This window comes from Thermobia domestica, chromosome 11 (genome assembly GCF_964235325.1).
Source record: "Thermobia domestica chromosome 11, izTheDome1.hap1.1, whole genome shotgun sequence".
In the NCBI taxonomy this organism is placed as follows: Eukaryota; Metazoa; Arthropoda; class Insecta; order Zygentoma; family Lepismatidae; genus Thermobia; species Thermobia domestica.
In genome coordinates, this window is record NC_137464.1 from 117980412 (window position 1) to 117996620 (window position 16209).

General features: G+C 36.3%; 1 protein-coding gene and 1 long non-coding RNA gene across 3 annotated transcripts in view; one reads left to right on the plus strand and one right to left on the minus strand.

The window, feature by feature from the left end:
- Positions 1-16209, plus strand: part of LOC145664391 (uncharacterized) — a 225148-nt gene that overhangs the window by 144740 nt on the left and 64199 nt on the right. The window lies entirely within an intron of this gene.
- LOC145664390 (melanization protease 1-like) overlaps positions 1-16209 on the minus strand; it is a 266717-nt gene that overhangs the window by 117132 nt on the left and 133376 nt on the right. For both annotated transcript variants that reach the window (XM_081731054.1, XM_081731053.1), the window contains exon 3: positions 9256-9402. In XM_081731054.1, the coding sequence (XP_081587180.1) occupies positions 9256-9402 (147 nt within the window). The remainder of the gene's footprint in view (positions 1-9255; positions 9403-16209) is intronic.

Consider the following 16209-nt stretch of genomic DNA (forward strand, 5'->3'; position numbering starts at 1 on the left):
TATTGCTAAATCTCTTCACAGCTACAGTATAATAGAAATGTGGAAGTACGGTTTGACGGATATAGTGAAAAACGTACGCTTTGACCGATAAATAGAAAAACAGGCAAGTTTAACTTTTGCGCTAGAAGCTAGAGTACTAAAAGCCCTTAGAAATGAAACTCGGATGACAAACTAGAGAAGAAAAAAGATGTCGATAACTCAAAAGTTAAAATAAAGTTAAATAGCCTCTAAAATTACCCTCAAATACTACATTCTTCATGTTAGCTTTAATTCGTAAAACATGTGCTCCATCCATCTTGATGGTGAATTTCAGAGCGAAATATCACATTCAGGTCATGGAATTCTTATCTAACTATAGAATATACTATAAGAAAGCTATTTAGATAGAAAAATCATGAAGTTGAAAAAAGCCAAAATTTCCGAAATTCTCGTTTTTTTTCCAAAAAAGCCGGCTTTTTATGTGAAAAAAACCATCGATTCAAAAAAGCCGGCTTTTTTGCATCTCTACTTTTGAGTGACTAGTACCACCTAACATAGTCACTGGGAATGAAATTATTCTCCCAAAGAATTCAGATTCCACTTTTAGGAATCAAACCAGACCCGCAACCAGAGAGTGGGCTAGGGGGCCTGGCACTCCCTAATCTTTTCATGGCCCCTCCAACCTCAACACAAAATGCACAATTTAGATATTTTCAGCACAATAAGGTTTGCTGATAAGGTTAGCATTGATAGCAGAGAACGATGAGGACATGCAGGAAGCACTTTCAAATCTGAACAACCAACTGGAAAACACATCAAAATGAAGATAAATAAGAAGGAAACCAAAGTGATAAAGTGAACAAGACCAGGACAGGAAGAGGCAAACGTATGGCTAGATGGAGAGAAAATCGAAGACGTTAAGACGTTTCCCTATTTAGGAAGTCTAATATCCTCCTAAGTGTACGTGTAAGTGTGAAGAAGTGAAAAAGACGTAAGTTCCAGAATAGCGCAGGCTAAACAAGCATTCAATAGGAAAAGAGTACTACTAACATCAAGAAATGTGTCGCTGGACGTTCGTAAACGATTTATTAAGACACTCGTATCCGCTTTACGGATCAGAGACGTGGACATTGAGAAACGCTGAAATATCCAAGCTGGAAGCATTTTTGAAATGTGATGTTGGCGCAGAATGCTGCGCATATCATGGACTGAAAGGAAAAGGAATGAAGACGTACTAAGGGAAGCTAACGAAGGATGACAGATCATGAAGATAATAGGAAAAAGAAGAAACAGTATGCTTGGCCATCTTATTCGGCACTCCGATTGGATCACCGTGCTGATAGAAGGAAAGGAAGAAAGAAAACCAGGGAGAGGAGGACCAAGGATAGAATATCTAGACGCAGTTACGAAGAAGAGGCCTTATCAAAGTATAAAACAGCTCTCCCAAGCGAGAGAAAAGTTTTAAAATTTCCATGCTGCCCACCAACCTATGGTTGAGGTGAACAAGAAGAAGAAGACTTGATTTCTTACAAATGTATTGTAAACACAGTCTAACAAGTTTTGTAACTTCATAATTTGTTCTCCGAAGGTAATAGTTGTGCAAACTAATGTCTTAACTAAATTCGCAAAATTATCTCCACAAACAACAATTTTTATCCTACATACATGTACATGCCAATTTGCCCGCTTATAAGCAGGAAAAGTTGAGTTTCGCATACCCACATTAAATCTCGTGTATCATCAGCATGTTTAATTGTTTTATTTCAGTTTTGCTGTATAATATGGCAGAAGGTCCAAGTTTCCCATACGTATATAAAACATTCTGTTACTGTGTTTTGTTCCGGCAATATTACCCCGTTTATAACTTGTGTGCCACTTTGTCCGCCCTTCCCTTACTAAAAGTCTTCTGGTTTGAAATGCTATGCAGTTAGCCCAGAACAATTATAGTTAACAGCGGTTACTGCAGAAGGTTGCAGACCGATTTGAAACCACTTTCTGTACTTATTTTAACGGATGCTTAATTAAAGTGAGTATATTTGGGGTGCTTATGTAAAGTGTCCCCCCTCGCCTTTCACTTTTTGGGGTAGTTATTTAAGGTAAGTCCCCTCGCCCCTCACTATTTAGGGTGCTTATTTATAGTGCTTCTTATTATTATAGGGTCCCGTGTTAAACCTTGAAGAACGCAATAGACGCTAAATTGGGAAAGTAGGTTTAATTTTGATAATACAATTTATTCGCACTTTAGCTCTGCTGCCTGAAATTTTCCTCTTCATATTCTTTACCATAAAAATGGATTGTTGAATATAATCTGTAAGAGTGCACGACCTAGACATTTGTAAGTGGGCTCTACAAGCACGAGATGAATTTTCCTTATCGTCACATTTATTTACGGAGTGATAACCCCCCCCCCCCCCGCCCTAGAAGAGGAAACTTTCTTATTTTTTATATAAATAAAACCCATCCTAGAGTTTGGAACTCTTAAAAGTAGCTCTAACTAACAGTATTACAACCCACCGCCCCCACAGACATCCGTCCTGGATCCATCCTTGGTTGGAAGCCAGTGCCAATGCATTTGTCGCGAATGTGAAGCAACATATTTGTTAGGTGGAAAAGAAAATATTTATAACCCTTATCAAACAGAGTTTAATTTGAAAATGCACACGGAACGTACTCTAGCGTTTACAGGGACAAGCAGTAGAAAGTTTGGCACAGTCAATAAATTCTATGACTCATAGTTACACCATACAGTCTTTAATTTCTGCAAATGGTGTTCTCTTATCACCGTTGTTAATTGTTTTGCAGGAAAAAATGGAACATTTGGCAATATTGTCCAAAATAAGCGCTTTTAATCTGAAAATGTCCATGTGAAAGCATCGAATTCGGGAAAATTAACATCAAATCTTGTGAGATCATGGTTTTAAGAGGTTTTTCTAACAGCGTCTACTGCAAAGTCCATTTTGTTATTAGATTCGTGGAGTGGTCACAATTCATCAACTTTTGAAACTATTTTAAGAACAAAAAACTACCTCAAAATAGAACCAATTCCTGCAGGAAGAACTGGTAGAATTCAGCCTCTTGAAGTATTCTTCTTTAGGCTGTGGAAAAACTTCTTGAGACGTTTCTCTGACATTGTTCTTCTCTACAACTATAGCATAATTTTACATCTCCTTAATAATATAACTAAGATCCAATCACTGATTCATAACCAGTTTTCTTCTCTCAGACTTGCACATCTTATTAGGTATGTGTGGTACAAAGAGGTTATTAGGAATTAAAACCACCTGCGTTTGAAAATCCCGTAACATTTTGTTTCAAAGAATGTGCAGCATTTTGCGGTGTGTGCACAGTTATCGCCGTAATATGTGTGTGATGTAAACAAACTTTATGGATTACACACTTTTTTTTACAGAATGTCATTACTGTAAAACGTTTTCTCAATAAATTCATAATTATAAGAATTAAGGATATATGGAATTCTGACATAGTGAAAGGATAGGAGCTCACTATAAATAAACACTCGAATAGTTAGAGATGCAGAGACTCACTTTGGTCAAGTATCCCGTTAAAATAAATTAGAAAGGGGTTTGAAATCGGTATGCAACCTTCTCCTAGTAACCCCTGCTAACTCTAATTATTCTTGGCTAACTACAGAGCATCTCAAACCCGAAGACTAGTAATTATAATCACCATATTGGATCCGCTATTTGGAATTTTGTTATTTTAATTTTGGAATTTTGACGTCGGATATTGAATTACCTCTCCTAACGTAAGGTTTGCTTTCCCATGCATCAAAAGTACTATGCAAAATTATCGCACAACGAATAGAGGGGAAGATCGAAGAACGGTTATCGGATAACCAGTTTGGATTCAGGAGGAAAAGAGGAACAAGAGAAGCAATACTGAGTCTATAGTTGATCATGGAACAGCAAATCAGAATAAACAAACCAATTGTGATAGCATTTGTAGATATAGAGAAAGCTTTTGACAACGTAGATTGGAATATCATGTTCAGAGCGTTGAAGAAGCTGAAAGTAGATTACAGAGACAGAAGAATAATATACCAACTTTATAGGAACCAGACAGCTGTTATAGGAAGAGATCAGAAGGAAGCAAGAATAAGTAAAGGAGTAAGGCAAGGATGTGGACTTTCACCTCTCCTGTTCAACGACTATATAGGAGAGTCTACGGAAGAATTCTTAAATAAAACCGAGAAAGGCGTAAAAGTAAATTAGTCAGGTTTTCAGTACAATAAGGTTTGCTGATGACATAGCATTGGTAGCGGAGAACGATGAGGACATGCAGGAAGCACTTTCAAACTTGAACCACAACTGGAAAAACATGCAAAATGAAGATAAATAAGAAGAAAACCAAAGTGATAAAGTGAACAAGACCAGGACAGGAAGAGGCAAACGTATGGCTAGATGGAGAGAAAATCGAAGACGTTAAGACGTTTCCCTATTTAGGAAGTCTAATATCCTCCTAAGTGTACGTGTAAGTGTGAAGAAGTGAAAAAGACGTAAGTTCCAGAATAGCGCAGGCTAAACAAGCATTCAATAGGAAAAGAGTACTACTAACATCAAGAAATGTGTCGCTGGACGTTCGTAAACGATTTATTAAGACACTCGTATCCGCTTTACGGATCAGAGACGTGGACATTGAAAAACGCTGAAATACCCAAGTTGGAAGCATTTGAAATTTGGTGTTGGCGCAGAATGCTACGCACATCATGGACTGAAAGGAAAAGGAATGAAGACGTACCAAAGGAAGCTAATGAAGGACGACAGATCATGAAGATAATATGAAAAAGAAGAAACAGTATGCTTGGCCTTCTTATTCTGCACTCCAATTGGATCACCGTACTGATAGAGGAAAAGGAAGAAGGAAAACCAGGAAGAGGACCAAGGATAGAATATCTAGATACAATTACGAAGAAGAGGCCTTATCAAAGTATAAAATAGTTCTCCCAAGGGAGATAAAAGTTTTAAAATTTCCATGTTGCCTACCAACCTATGATTGAGGTGAACAAGAAGAAGAACCCCCAGGCAGTATTTGTTTCTTCTACATCAAATGATTGTTTTCAGTCTATGCTTGGGGACCACCCCTATCATTTGAAGGGTGGTTTCTACTCTTAAACCCGCACCATTGCCAAAATTAAAGAATTCGTGTCATTTGTTTTTCGATGTTCTACAAGTATACAAAGTTTCATTCAAATCGGTGAGTGACACTTGCGTAAGTCTCCTTGTAAGTTTGCCATATAGGGTAAGTTTTACTCAAAAATTTCTACCAAATCAATATTGTTTTATATTTTCAATCTCTACTCACTTCAAAATAGGAACACTACCATAGATTGTTAAATTAATAAATTCCACTTTTACAATTTTACTATTTATTAATATATATGTTCAAAAATGTCTCACATTCTCAGCAATATGGTAATTTTTTAGTAATACTAAAATTTTCAATGAAATTTTCAGTATTTTAAGTTACTAATTTCACTAAACCTTGTATTTCGTGAAACTGCATTCTATAAAATTAAACCATTCAGTTGAGTTCTATTTTTGTGTTTATTTTTGAGAAAATAACGACACAACAAATGAATATCGTAACATACAATATATATCTCATCAATGAATATTATCGTATAATTATTTCGAAAACAGGTAACCACCAATTCTTCCAACAGGGTATAATTCAATTGAATTACAAAACACAAGTAACCTACCAGCCTAGTAAAGCATTTACATAGCAACTAGATATTTTACTTGATTGAAGGTATAGGTATACATAAGGGTGTTCCAGGTTGATAGTAACGAATTTGGCACCATTTCTAGTTAAGGAAATGTTGCGAAGCTATCAGTTGTTTGGCTCGATGTGCAATCCCTTTCTGTTAGCTATCATTCTGCATCTTAGTTTTCACTGAAGAGGGTTGTGTTGAATTATAGTTTGGTTAATTCACTGAAGAGGATTGTGTTGAATTATAGTTTGGTTAACTCTGTTCTATTCCTATTGACAACTTTGCAAAAGGCTATCAACCGACAACAAGGATGCACAAAAGTCCATAAGAGATGCATCAGAGAGTTCACAGGAATCTCTATAAAAAGGATTGCATGAATTACTGTTTTAAGTGCCATTCACACAAACGTCCTGCACAAAGGCCCCCAAAAGATAGACTGTACTATTTCCTGCTGCTGTTGAAAATGTTAGTGCGACAGATTTAGTTGACTTACACCCCAGGCAAGAAAATTTTCGTTGATGGAAACACGATTGTATTTCCTAATAAACTAAGCTTCAAGCAATAGATAAAACGAAGCATCATCGTTAAGGTGAAAAACTGTTCAAACTGAGTTTTTCTTCCGAATACGCATGGAATGTGAAAGTGAACTGTGGAAAAGAGGACCACAAAGGTAGCACAGGTCTGGTAGAGAGAGTGGTAATGCGTCTTTCTGAGCTTCTGCTTGATTCTGGCTGCATGGAGGTTCTTGGTAACTTATAGAGCTCTGCTAGTTCAGCACACACACTCTTGACTTGGGAAACAAACCTGCTTGGCACTTTACGGTCCAACAGGAAGGCAGTTCCTTCGGAAGTAAAACCAACGGCCCTGATGAAAGGACAGATGGTAGCAAAGGAAGACAGCGAAGATGAGATCATTCTCAAATGGAAAGATGTGAAGGATTTCCTCATGATAACAACTGATCATTCAGTTGATATGATCGAGACGTACATTTTCTTGAAACTAGTAAAAATGAAACCTAGAGCTGTAATGGAATACAATTTCAGTAGATTAGAGATTGAGTACTCCGACTAACTTCCTTCTACAATTCTCCAGAATACAAGGATGTAAAGTTGTACATGAAAGTTGCTCTCCGAAATACTACTTGGAACAGCAGTTCGTCAGTGCTTTTATTGTGTAAATGACTGTAATCAACAAGAAAATTTCTATCACAAAATTACGGGAAGTACTAGTGAAAGAACTTGCAGCAGTAGATAATGCCGTGTCCCCATATCTCGCGCTTTGATTAATGTGGACACTTTGGAGAAGATTGACGGTTCTATCAGGAAAATTTTACGAAACTGCTTTTTGTGCTTGAAAACAATTACAGTATAACATGGAAATATATTATTTTTTGCATATTTCGTCTTGAACTATTTGGACAAGAGCAGAATACATCGTAAACTATTTGGCTATAATATCAAGATAAATTGCAATTACTAGCAGCTTACTTCTAAATAATGGTTCTGAAAAGTTTCAAACTTTAAATTTGTTTAACGTGAGGTACACAATAAAGTTTAGTATACTGATTTCCATTTCATTGTTCAATGTTTAGCTGTTTATATTTTAAAATCACTTTATCCACATTACATTGATAGTCACTGTCCAAATAAGGTAATATTATCATATCTGAAATAAGTTAATTATCCCTTGTTGAGCTTTTGGTAATAATGATATACGTGTAATAAACATTAGTTAAGATTTAATGTTGAAATTTATTCAAAAGTCTGTTTTTTATATAAATGTGATCATGTATGTATATGACATACTGTTGTTCCTGATTTTCATGTTCTAATTCTGTATCTCATGTTGTATCGTTTCCTTCACCGTCGTTAAGCTACTCCAGCAATGTTTTAACTGCTTAGGACAAGCTCATGTGATGTAGCTGTTAAAGTCATTTGAAAATACTATATAAGTATCAGTTACAGAATTATTAAAGTTATAAACTTAAGAATGAACAAACTTTGCTTTGAATTTGAATAGTAAATAATCCAAACCGATTATCAGCGCCTCTTCTAAACAGATATCAACCAAATAACTGCTACATATATTATACTGGAATATACTCAAAAGCTGCGAAAAACGTTGATTTTAGTTTTGAGAAAACGAAACTTTCCTATTGTTCTTTATATGGTAAGACCATTATTGGCATTTAGGATTGCAATACTAAAAGAGAGAAAGCTAGCAACACTAAACTTGTTAGACAAATGCCTTATGGTACAGTCATTGGAGAAACTGACATGTTAACTATATAAAATATATTAGTATACTTCGTTACAGACTGTACAAACGCTAAATTGGGACGGTATCTTAGGAGCTCAGCAAAATAGACTAAATCATTAACATGGACACATCATGGATATCAATAACTTAAGAAAAGACAAAACATGAAGAGCAAGAGAGGTAGAATATCCTACTCAGAATCTCAAATCAGACGGTTTTGACCCGATGTCAAAGTTCATCTATTGTATATGGGGTGGCTCTGTTATGCAAGGTATTGCACGATCGTAACCAATATAGTCAATAGGCGAGATACTAGACTAACAAGCGGGTCAAGGAATCAGTGGCCCATGGTATCTATTCAGAGATTATTGAATGTTGAGTACCACATAGATATTGTCAATTTGAAAACTGGCCTCATTCGTGTAATGTGCAAAATAGAAGAGAGCAAACAGTAACACCGGATACGTAGTGCTCAGTAGTCAATGCTTTCTTAATATGTACCAGATTTGTACGAGATCAAAGTCGGACGTCTATTGGTGGCCAATGATTTTGCCTACTAGATAAGTTTCAACTTTCCGCGCACACTAACGTCGAGTTGCAAATTTACGTAAGTTACAAGCTCTCTGTTCTTTTTTCTCTCTCGCTGTTCTGCATGTTCGTTCCAAATGTGCTACTGTCGTCCTATGCTCTGAAAAGACCAATTTGTAACCACTGCAGGCTGGTACAAAATGTGAACCATATTTGGAGGATATTTGCCTTCCCTCTCCTCACCTGCTGGTTCGCTTAAGTGGGCATAAGTGATATATTTTCTGAATTTTTGTTATATTCTAGATTTTCTGGTGTTTGTTTCATGTGTTTGAACCATTTGGTGCCTAAGCTACAAACATTCGAAAGTAATTATATGAAATCTGTTTTCCCTAAGAATCCGCCAGGTAATAATTTCCTTCCTTATACAATGGGATTGGTAACCGAAGGGTTAAAGAAACTATTTTCACTCTCTAAAATCAAGTCTCCATTCAAGTATATTATGATGGCCAGTTACAGACTTCGTGTTCATATTGAGTTAAATTAAAAAGCGAATTATACGCTTTTTAACATTTATTAATGCGCCAGATGAAACATATTCTCCGGCTTGATCGGCCCGCGGTACATTAATGATACATATTTTGTCGGGTCTCCATAGTATTGCAACTTAAAGACCAGTTGTCTATAAACTAAAATAGTAATTAATGTAAATATTTATTATAAGAATGAAGAAACAATTGACGCAAACCTTCACTCACATTTGTAACCAATCCTCACAATCCATGGATAAGCGCCTATGCTCGTCTCTTTGCCACCAATTATTCTTTCTGCCTGACTCGATCCGCACTTTTCATGAGGAAGAAGTTTCCAATTTGGATGTTTTGTCGGATCTATCATTGGCTCATCTAGAATTAAAAGCAAAGTAGTTTAGTAGAATATTGAAGTGTCTCCACCTGCGAACCAACCAGCAAGAATTAAATTGTTAATTGAATTAATTACTATTATTTATTAAGTCTGTATTAGTAAATATTATATGTTAACGTTTTTCAAAGATAAGAAAACATATAACAAATCTTGTACACATCTTTATCATACATGTACAAAACTATATAATTGAAATACAAGTAAAAACGACCCTGTGAATACATTTATAAAGGCCTACTTCAAAATTTATCTATTCAATTCAAACATATAAATATGATATAAACAATACCATCTAGAATTTCTAATTTCAAAAATAATTGAATGTCTGATGGAACAACATACACTGGTGTGCAAAACTTGAGAACAAAAGTAAGTTTAGCACGCTGTTTTACTCCTAAGTGCATAGATTGATGAAACTTGATCTATACATGGAAAGTAGTGCTACAGTATGATGGAAGAGACAACAGGAAGAAATGCGTGTTTAGAAGAAAAAATAACAAATTTTCACAGAAACAAGAGAAACTTTTCTTGAAGTGATTGCCATTCATCATAGTCCCTTCTCATTACAAAGAAGTGAAATAGTTCTTAAATGGGTGTTTTACCACCACGGTAGCAATGCATGCTCTGTAACGTCCCCCTATACTGCTCATAAGATTAATATTGAGTTGTGGTGTGAAGTTTTATTCCTCCACCAGTGCCATTGACAACTGCTGAATGATCCTTTGTGCATCTTGACGTGTTTCAAGACTCCTCCCTATAGCATTCATACGTGTTCGATAGCATCCATAAGTGTTCAGGCAAGTTCATGGACCTTGTATCCACTCGTTCCAAGAGCTCCACCACCTGCGCTGTATGATGCGAGGCGCATTATCATCATAAAAATGAGGTCGTGACCATGCGAATCTGAAAAAAATGCACGTGGGGACGGAGTACAGTGTCACAATAACATTGACCGCTGAGAGTACTGGGTTCAAAAATTGGGAAGTCAATATGGTCATGCAACTTTATGCCTTTCTACTCAAGAGTTTCTGAACTACCAAAATGATCATGGTCGACAATGTTACTGGTTTCACTGCTTGCTTCCACATCTTGTCAGATAAGTGTACGTCTAGAAACACTACTCAAACTAAATCTGCTTTCATCTGAGAAGAGAATGCGACCTCACCTCTCCTCGATCCAGTCCTGATGTTCTTGGCACCACCTCAAACGGTGCCGCCGATTTGCAGATGTTAATGGAATACAACGTAATGGAAGTCGGGAAAAGAAACCGCTCTCACCCAGTCGACGTGCCACTTTAAAGTAGGGGATTCGGTACCTTGCAGTCCTGTTAAATGTGTTTGTAATTACATTAACTGGCATCGGTCCTTTCTTGCCTGTTACACAAGTAGCAGTCATGTGAAAAAGTAAGCAGTTAAAATTTCTGAACATAAAAGGGCCATTCTCACTTAACTCCGGCACGCTATGTCCAACTGCATAGGATGTTCAAACCTTTATTTATCCAATTTCTATTTTAAAGGAAGACAGGATAGCTGCTGCCAATCCTTGGAACAGAATTATCAGGGAAATGTATCTCAGAGTTAATTGAATATAATATAAAAATTACTAATTTTGTTACATAAGTTACCTGTTCCAATAGCATTTTCAAAGTTTGAAGTAGTTATTCTACATTGACAAGAATGACATGCAAAATAAAATCATTACGGTCGTAATCAGAAGTTTTATAGAAATGAAAAATATAAACTTTCCTTTTAGTGAGTATCTTTGTTATTTTTTGAAAAAAAATCTTCTGTTCTGTAAGTTTCTGTCACTCAAGTTACTCTCAGATTCTATGAATTTCAACAACTAACAGGATTCAAAATACAACTGACATGGTTAGTTTTGTTCTCTGAATGTTTCATGCTTCAGTGTAATAAATAGTGTCGATGGTCGTTATACATTTTTGATCTTATGGAAGGAGACATGTAGATGAATGCGAAAGTAGAGTTAATATGTGTCAGGTACGTTACCAATGTTTCAGGACTATTTACGTTGCTAAAACATTATACTTAGTATGTTGTGAAGCGCTGACCTATCGTTTTGAAAGTATTAAAACAGAGTGCATTCAAAGTTAGTAATCTCATAAGTTTTTCTTTAAAATATACAAGATGTCACATACGTTACTGTCACATAAGTTACCAAATGTCTCAGTAACTCCGTGACCATAGTAATTTATGTGACTTTAAAGAACACCTCTAACATAGAACAAGAATAATTTCATCAATAATTGTCATTCTACAGCACAACGATATAAATAATAATCTCCAAAGTGATGAATACTTTTCTGTTTCAATCTAATGAAAAACGAACGCCGATCTACGGGCTTGCATCTGCAATAAAATTTGTCGGATTGGCGTATGAACTACTTTTTAAACAGAAAAATTTAGTTTTCTGATCTTTTTGGCTGAACTATTACTGTGCTGAAATTGTTAAATGCAATAGTACGTTTGTCGCAAAAGATCAAAGAAGTCTTTTTTGAGTTTTTAATTAAACGTTGGTCACATTCTTAAACATGATTTTCTTATGGACAATTTCATACGTGCCTGAAGTTGGCCCCCCACCTCTCCCAAATTACATCAAACATTGCACATCGTTAGTGCATCGTTAGTGCACGTTAGTGCACTCAGAACTAACGTTAGTGCTATCAGCGTTTACGAGATATTGAAGATTTTTGGTGGGGGGGCCAACTTCATATGAAGTTAGCCCCCCCACCCATCTTTATGCAGACAGGTTTTCACAAAACTTAGCACATCGTTAGTGCATCGTTAGTGCACTTAAACACACTAAGCACCACTGTTAGTGCTAACATATTTTGGGATTTATTCAAGATTTTTGGTGGGGGGGCCAACTTCAGAAATATTAAATTCTATACAAATAGAGGTAGAAACATAGAGTTAACGGCAATCGTTAGTGCATCGTTAGTGCACCTAAACGCACTAAGCACTAACGTTAGTGCTACAATATTTTGGGATTTATTCAAGATTTTTGGTGGGGGGGCCAACTTCAGAAATATCAAATTCTATACAAATAGAGGTAGAAACATAGAGTTAACGGCAATCGTTAGTGCATCGTTAGTGCACCTAAACGCACTAAGCACTAACGTTAGTGCTACAATATTTTGGGATTTATTCAAGATTTTTGGTGGGGGGGCCAACTTCAGAAATATCAATTTCTATACAAATAGAGGTAGAAACATAGAGTTAACGGCAATCGTTAGTGCATCGTTAGTGCACCTAAACGCACTAAGCACTAACGTTAGTGCTACAATATTTTTGGATTTATTCAAGATTTTTGGTGGGGGGGCCAACTTCAGAAATATCAAATTCTATACAAATAGAGGTAGAAACATAGAGTTAACGGCAATCGTTAGTGCATCGTTAGTGCACCTAAACGCACTAAGCACTAACGTTAGTGCTACAATATTTTGGGATTTATTCAAGATTTTTGGTGGGGGGGCCAACTTCAGAAATATCAATTTCTATACAAATAGAGGTAGAAACATAGAGTTAACGGCAATCGTTAGTGCATCGTTAGTGCACCTAAACGCACTAAGCACTAACGTTAGTGCTACAATATTTTGGGATTTATTCAAGATTTTTGGTGGGGGGGCCAACTTCAGAAATATCAATTTCTATACAAATAGAGGTAGAAACATGGGGTTAACGGCAATCGTTAGTGCATTGTTAGTGCACCTAAACGCACTAAGCACTAACGTTAGTGCTACAATATTTTGGGATTTATTTAAGATTTTTGGTGGGGGGCCAACTTCAGAAATATCAAATTCTATACAAATAGAGGTAGAAACATAGAGTTAACGGCAATCGTTAGTGCATCGTTAGTGCACCTAAACGCACTAAGCACTAACGTTAGTGCTACAATATTTTGGGATTTATTCAAGATTTTTGGTGGGGGGCCAACTTCAGAAATATCAAATTCTATACAAATAGAGATAGCAACAGGATTAACGGTAATCGTTAGTGCATCGTTAGTGCACTTAAACGCAGTAAGCACTAATGTCAGTTCTACTGTATTTTGGGATTTATTCAAGATTTTTGGTTAGATGTCAACGTTAGAAATATAAAATTCCGTACAAATTGATGTAGAAACATGGGGTTAACAGCAATCGTTAGTGCTTCGTTTGTGCACTTAAATGCAGTAAACACTAACGTTAGCGTTACCATATTCTGGGATTTATTCAAGATTTTTGTTGGGCGGGTCAACTTCAGAAATATCAAAGTCCATACAAACCTTTAGTGGTTTCTAGAAGCACTAACGATCCACTAACAAATGGCATCAATTTTTTGTTAGTGCTTGAAGTTGGGGCAAGTTCCCGTGCCCTCCGAAGATATTGTACTTGTAGCACCTACACTATTGAAGTACTAACGTTAGGGGTTGGTGCACTAAGAACCACTAACAATTGCACTAAAAGATATCATCAGTGCTTTTGACTTTGGCGGAAATTTGATGCAATGTAAAATTTCCCATAAATTTATTATGTGAGTTTCGTAACATGTAATTAGCCATAACTAAATAGTGAAGTATTAACTAAACTGTTAGTGTTTTCTAGAAGCACTAACAATCCACTAACGAATGGCACTAAGTTTTTAGTTAGTGCTTGAAGTGGGGGCGCTAAGTTCACTCTGGCCTCAAAAGGTATTTTAATTGTAGCACCTATATTAATGAAGCACTAACCTTAGGTGTAGATGCACTAAGAAGCACTAACAATGCACTAACGATTGCTCTAGAAGAGATAATTAGTGATTTTGAATTTGGCGGAAATACGATTCAATAAATAATTTGCCATAAATTTCTTGTGAGTTTCGTGATATATAATTGGCCATAACTACACTAATAGTGATGCACTAATGAAATTGTTAGTGTTTTATAGAAGCACTAACGAATGGCACTATTTTTTCCGTTAGTGCTTAAAGTGTGGGTGCGAAATTCACGCTGACTTCCCCAAAGGTTTTTTTTTACTTGTAACACCTACACTAATGAAGCACTAACGTTAGGTGTTTGTGCTCTAAGAAGCTCTTACAATGCACTAACAATTGCACTAACAGAGGTAATTAGTGCTTTTGAATGCGATGGGAATTTGATACAATGAATAATTCCCCATGTGTTTCTTATGGGAGTTTTCTGACTTATAATTGGCCATATCCTCACTAATGGTGAAACACTAACGAAACTACTTGTATCTTCTAAAGGTACTAACAATGCACTAACGAATAAAACTATTTTTTTCGTTAGTGCTTGTAGTGGGGGCTAACTTCACGCTAATTTCGAAAGTTTTTTTACTTGTAACATTAGGGCTTCCTAGTGCACCAACACCTAAGTTGAATGCTTCATTAGTGTAGGTGCTACAAGTAAAAAAAACTTTGCGGGCAAGCGTGAACTTGGTTCCCACTTCAAGCACTAACGAAAAATAAGTCCATTCGTTAATGCATCGTTAGCGCTTCTGCAAAACACCCATAGTTCCGTTAATGCTTAACTATTGATGTAGATATGCCACAAAAATCCCATAAGAAATTCATGGGGAATTTTTCATTGCGTCAAATTTCCGCCAAAATCAAAAGCACTAATGACCTCTTCTACTGAAATCGTTAGTGCTTCATACCGCACTAACACCTATCGTTAGTTCTTCATTAATGTAGGTCCTACAAGTAAAAAAAAAACCCTTTGGTAGCCTTCATGAACTTGGCGCCTCCACTTCAACCAATAACGAAAAATTAAAGCCGTTCTTTAGTGCATCGTTCGTGGTTCTAAAAAATACTTTCAGTTTCGTTAGTGCTTCACTATTAGTATAGTTATGACCAGTTACATCTCAGGAAACTCACATAAGAAATTTAAGGGGAGTTTTTCACTGTGTGAAATTTCTGCCAAATTTAAAAGCACTAATGATCACTTCTAGTACAATCCTCAGTGCATCGTTAGTGCTTCTTCGTGCACCAACCCCTAACATTAGTGCCTAATTAGTGTAGATGCTACTAGTAAAATATCTTTGGTGGTCAGCGTGAATTTGCGCCCACTTCAAGCACTAACAAAGTAATTGGTGCATTCGTTAGTGCTTCCTGACAATACTGACACTTTGTATGGAACTTGATATTTCTGAAGTTGACCCCCACCAACAATTTTGAATAAATCCCAAAATGTGGCAGCACTAACGTTAGTGCTTAGTGCATTTAAGTGCACAAATCACACTCTAACGATTGCCGTTAACCCCATGTTTCTACCTCTATTTGAATAAAATTTGATATTTCTGAAGTTGCCCCCCCCCCAAGATCTTGAATAAATCCCAAAATATGGTAGCACCAACGTTAGTGCTTAGTGCGTTAAGTGCACTAAACATGCACTAACGATTGCCGTTAACTCTATGTTTCTACCTCTATTTGTATAGAATATGATATTTCTGAACTTGGTCCCCCCACCAAAAATCTTGAATAAATCCCAAAATATGGTAATGCTAACGTTAGTGTTTACTGCATTTAAGTGCACAAACGAAGCACTAACGATTGCTGTTAACCCCATGTTTCTACATCAATTTGTACGGAATTTTATATTTCTAACGTTGACATCTAACCAAAAATCTTGAATAAATCCCAAAATACAGTAGAACTGACATTAGTGCTTACTGCGTTTAAGTGCACTAACGATGCACTAACGATTACCGTTAATCCTGTTGCTATCTCTATTTGTATAGAATTTGATATTTCTAAAGTTGGCCCCCCACCAAAAATCTTGAATAAATCCCA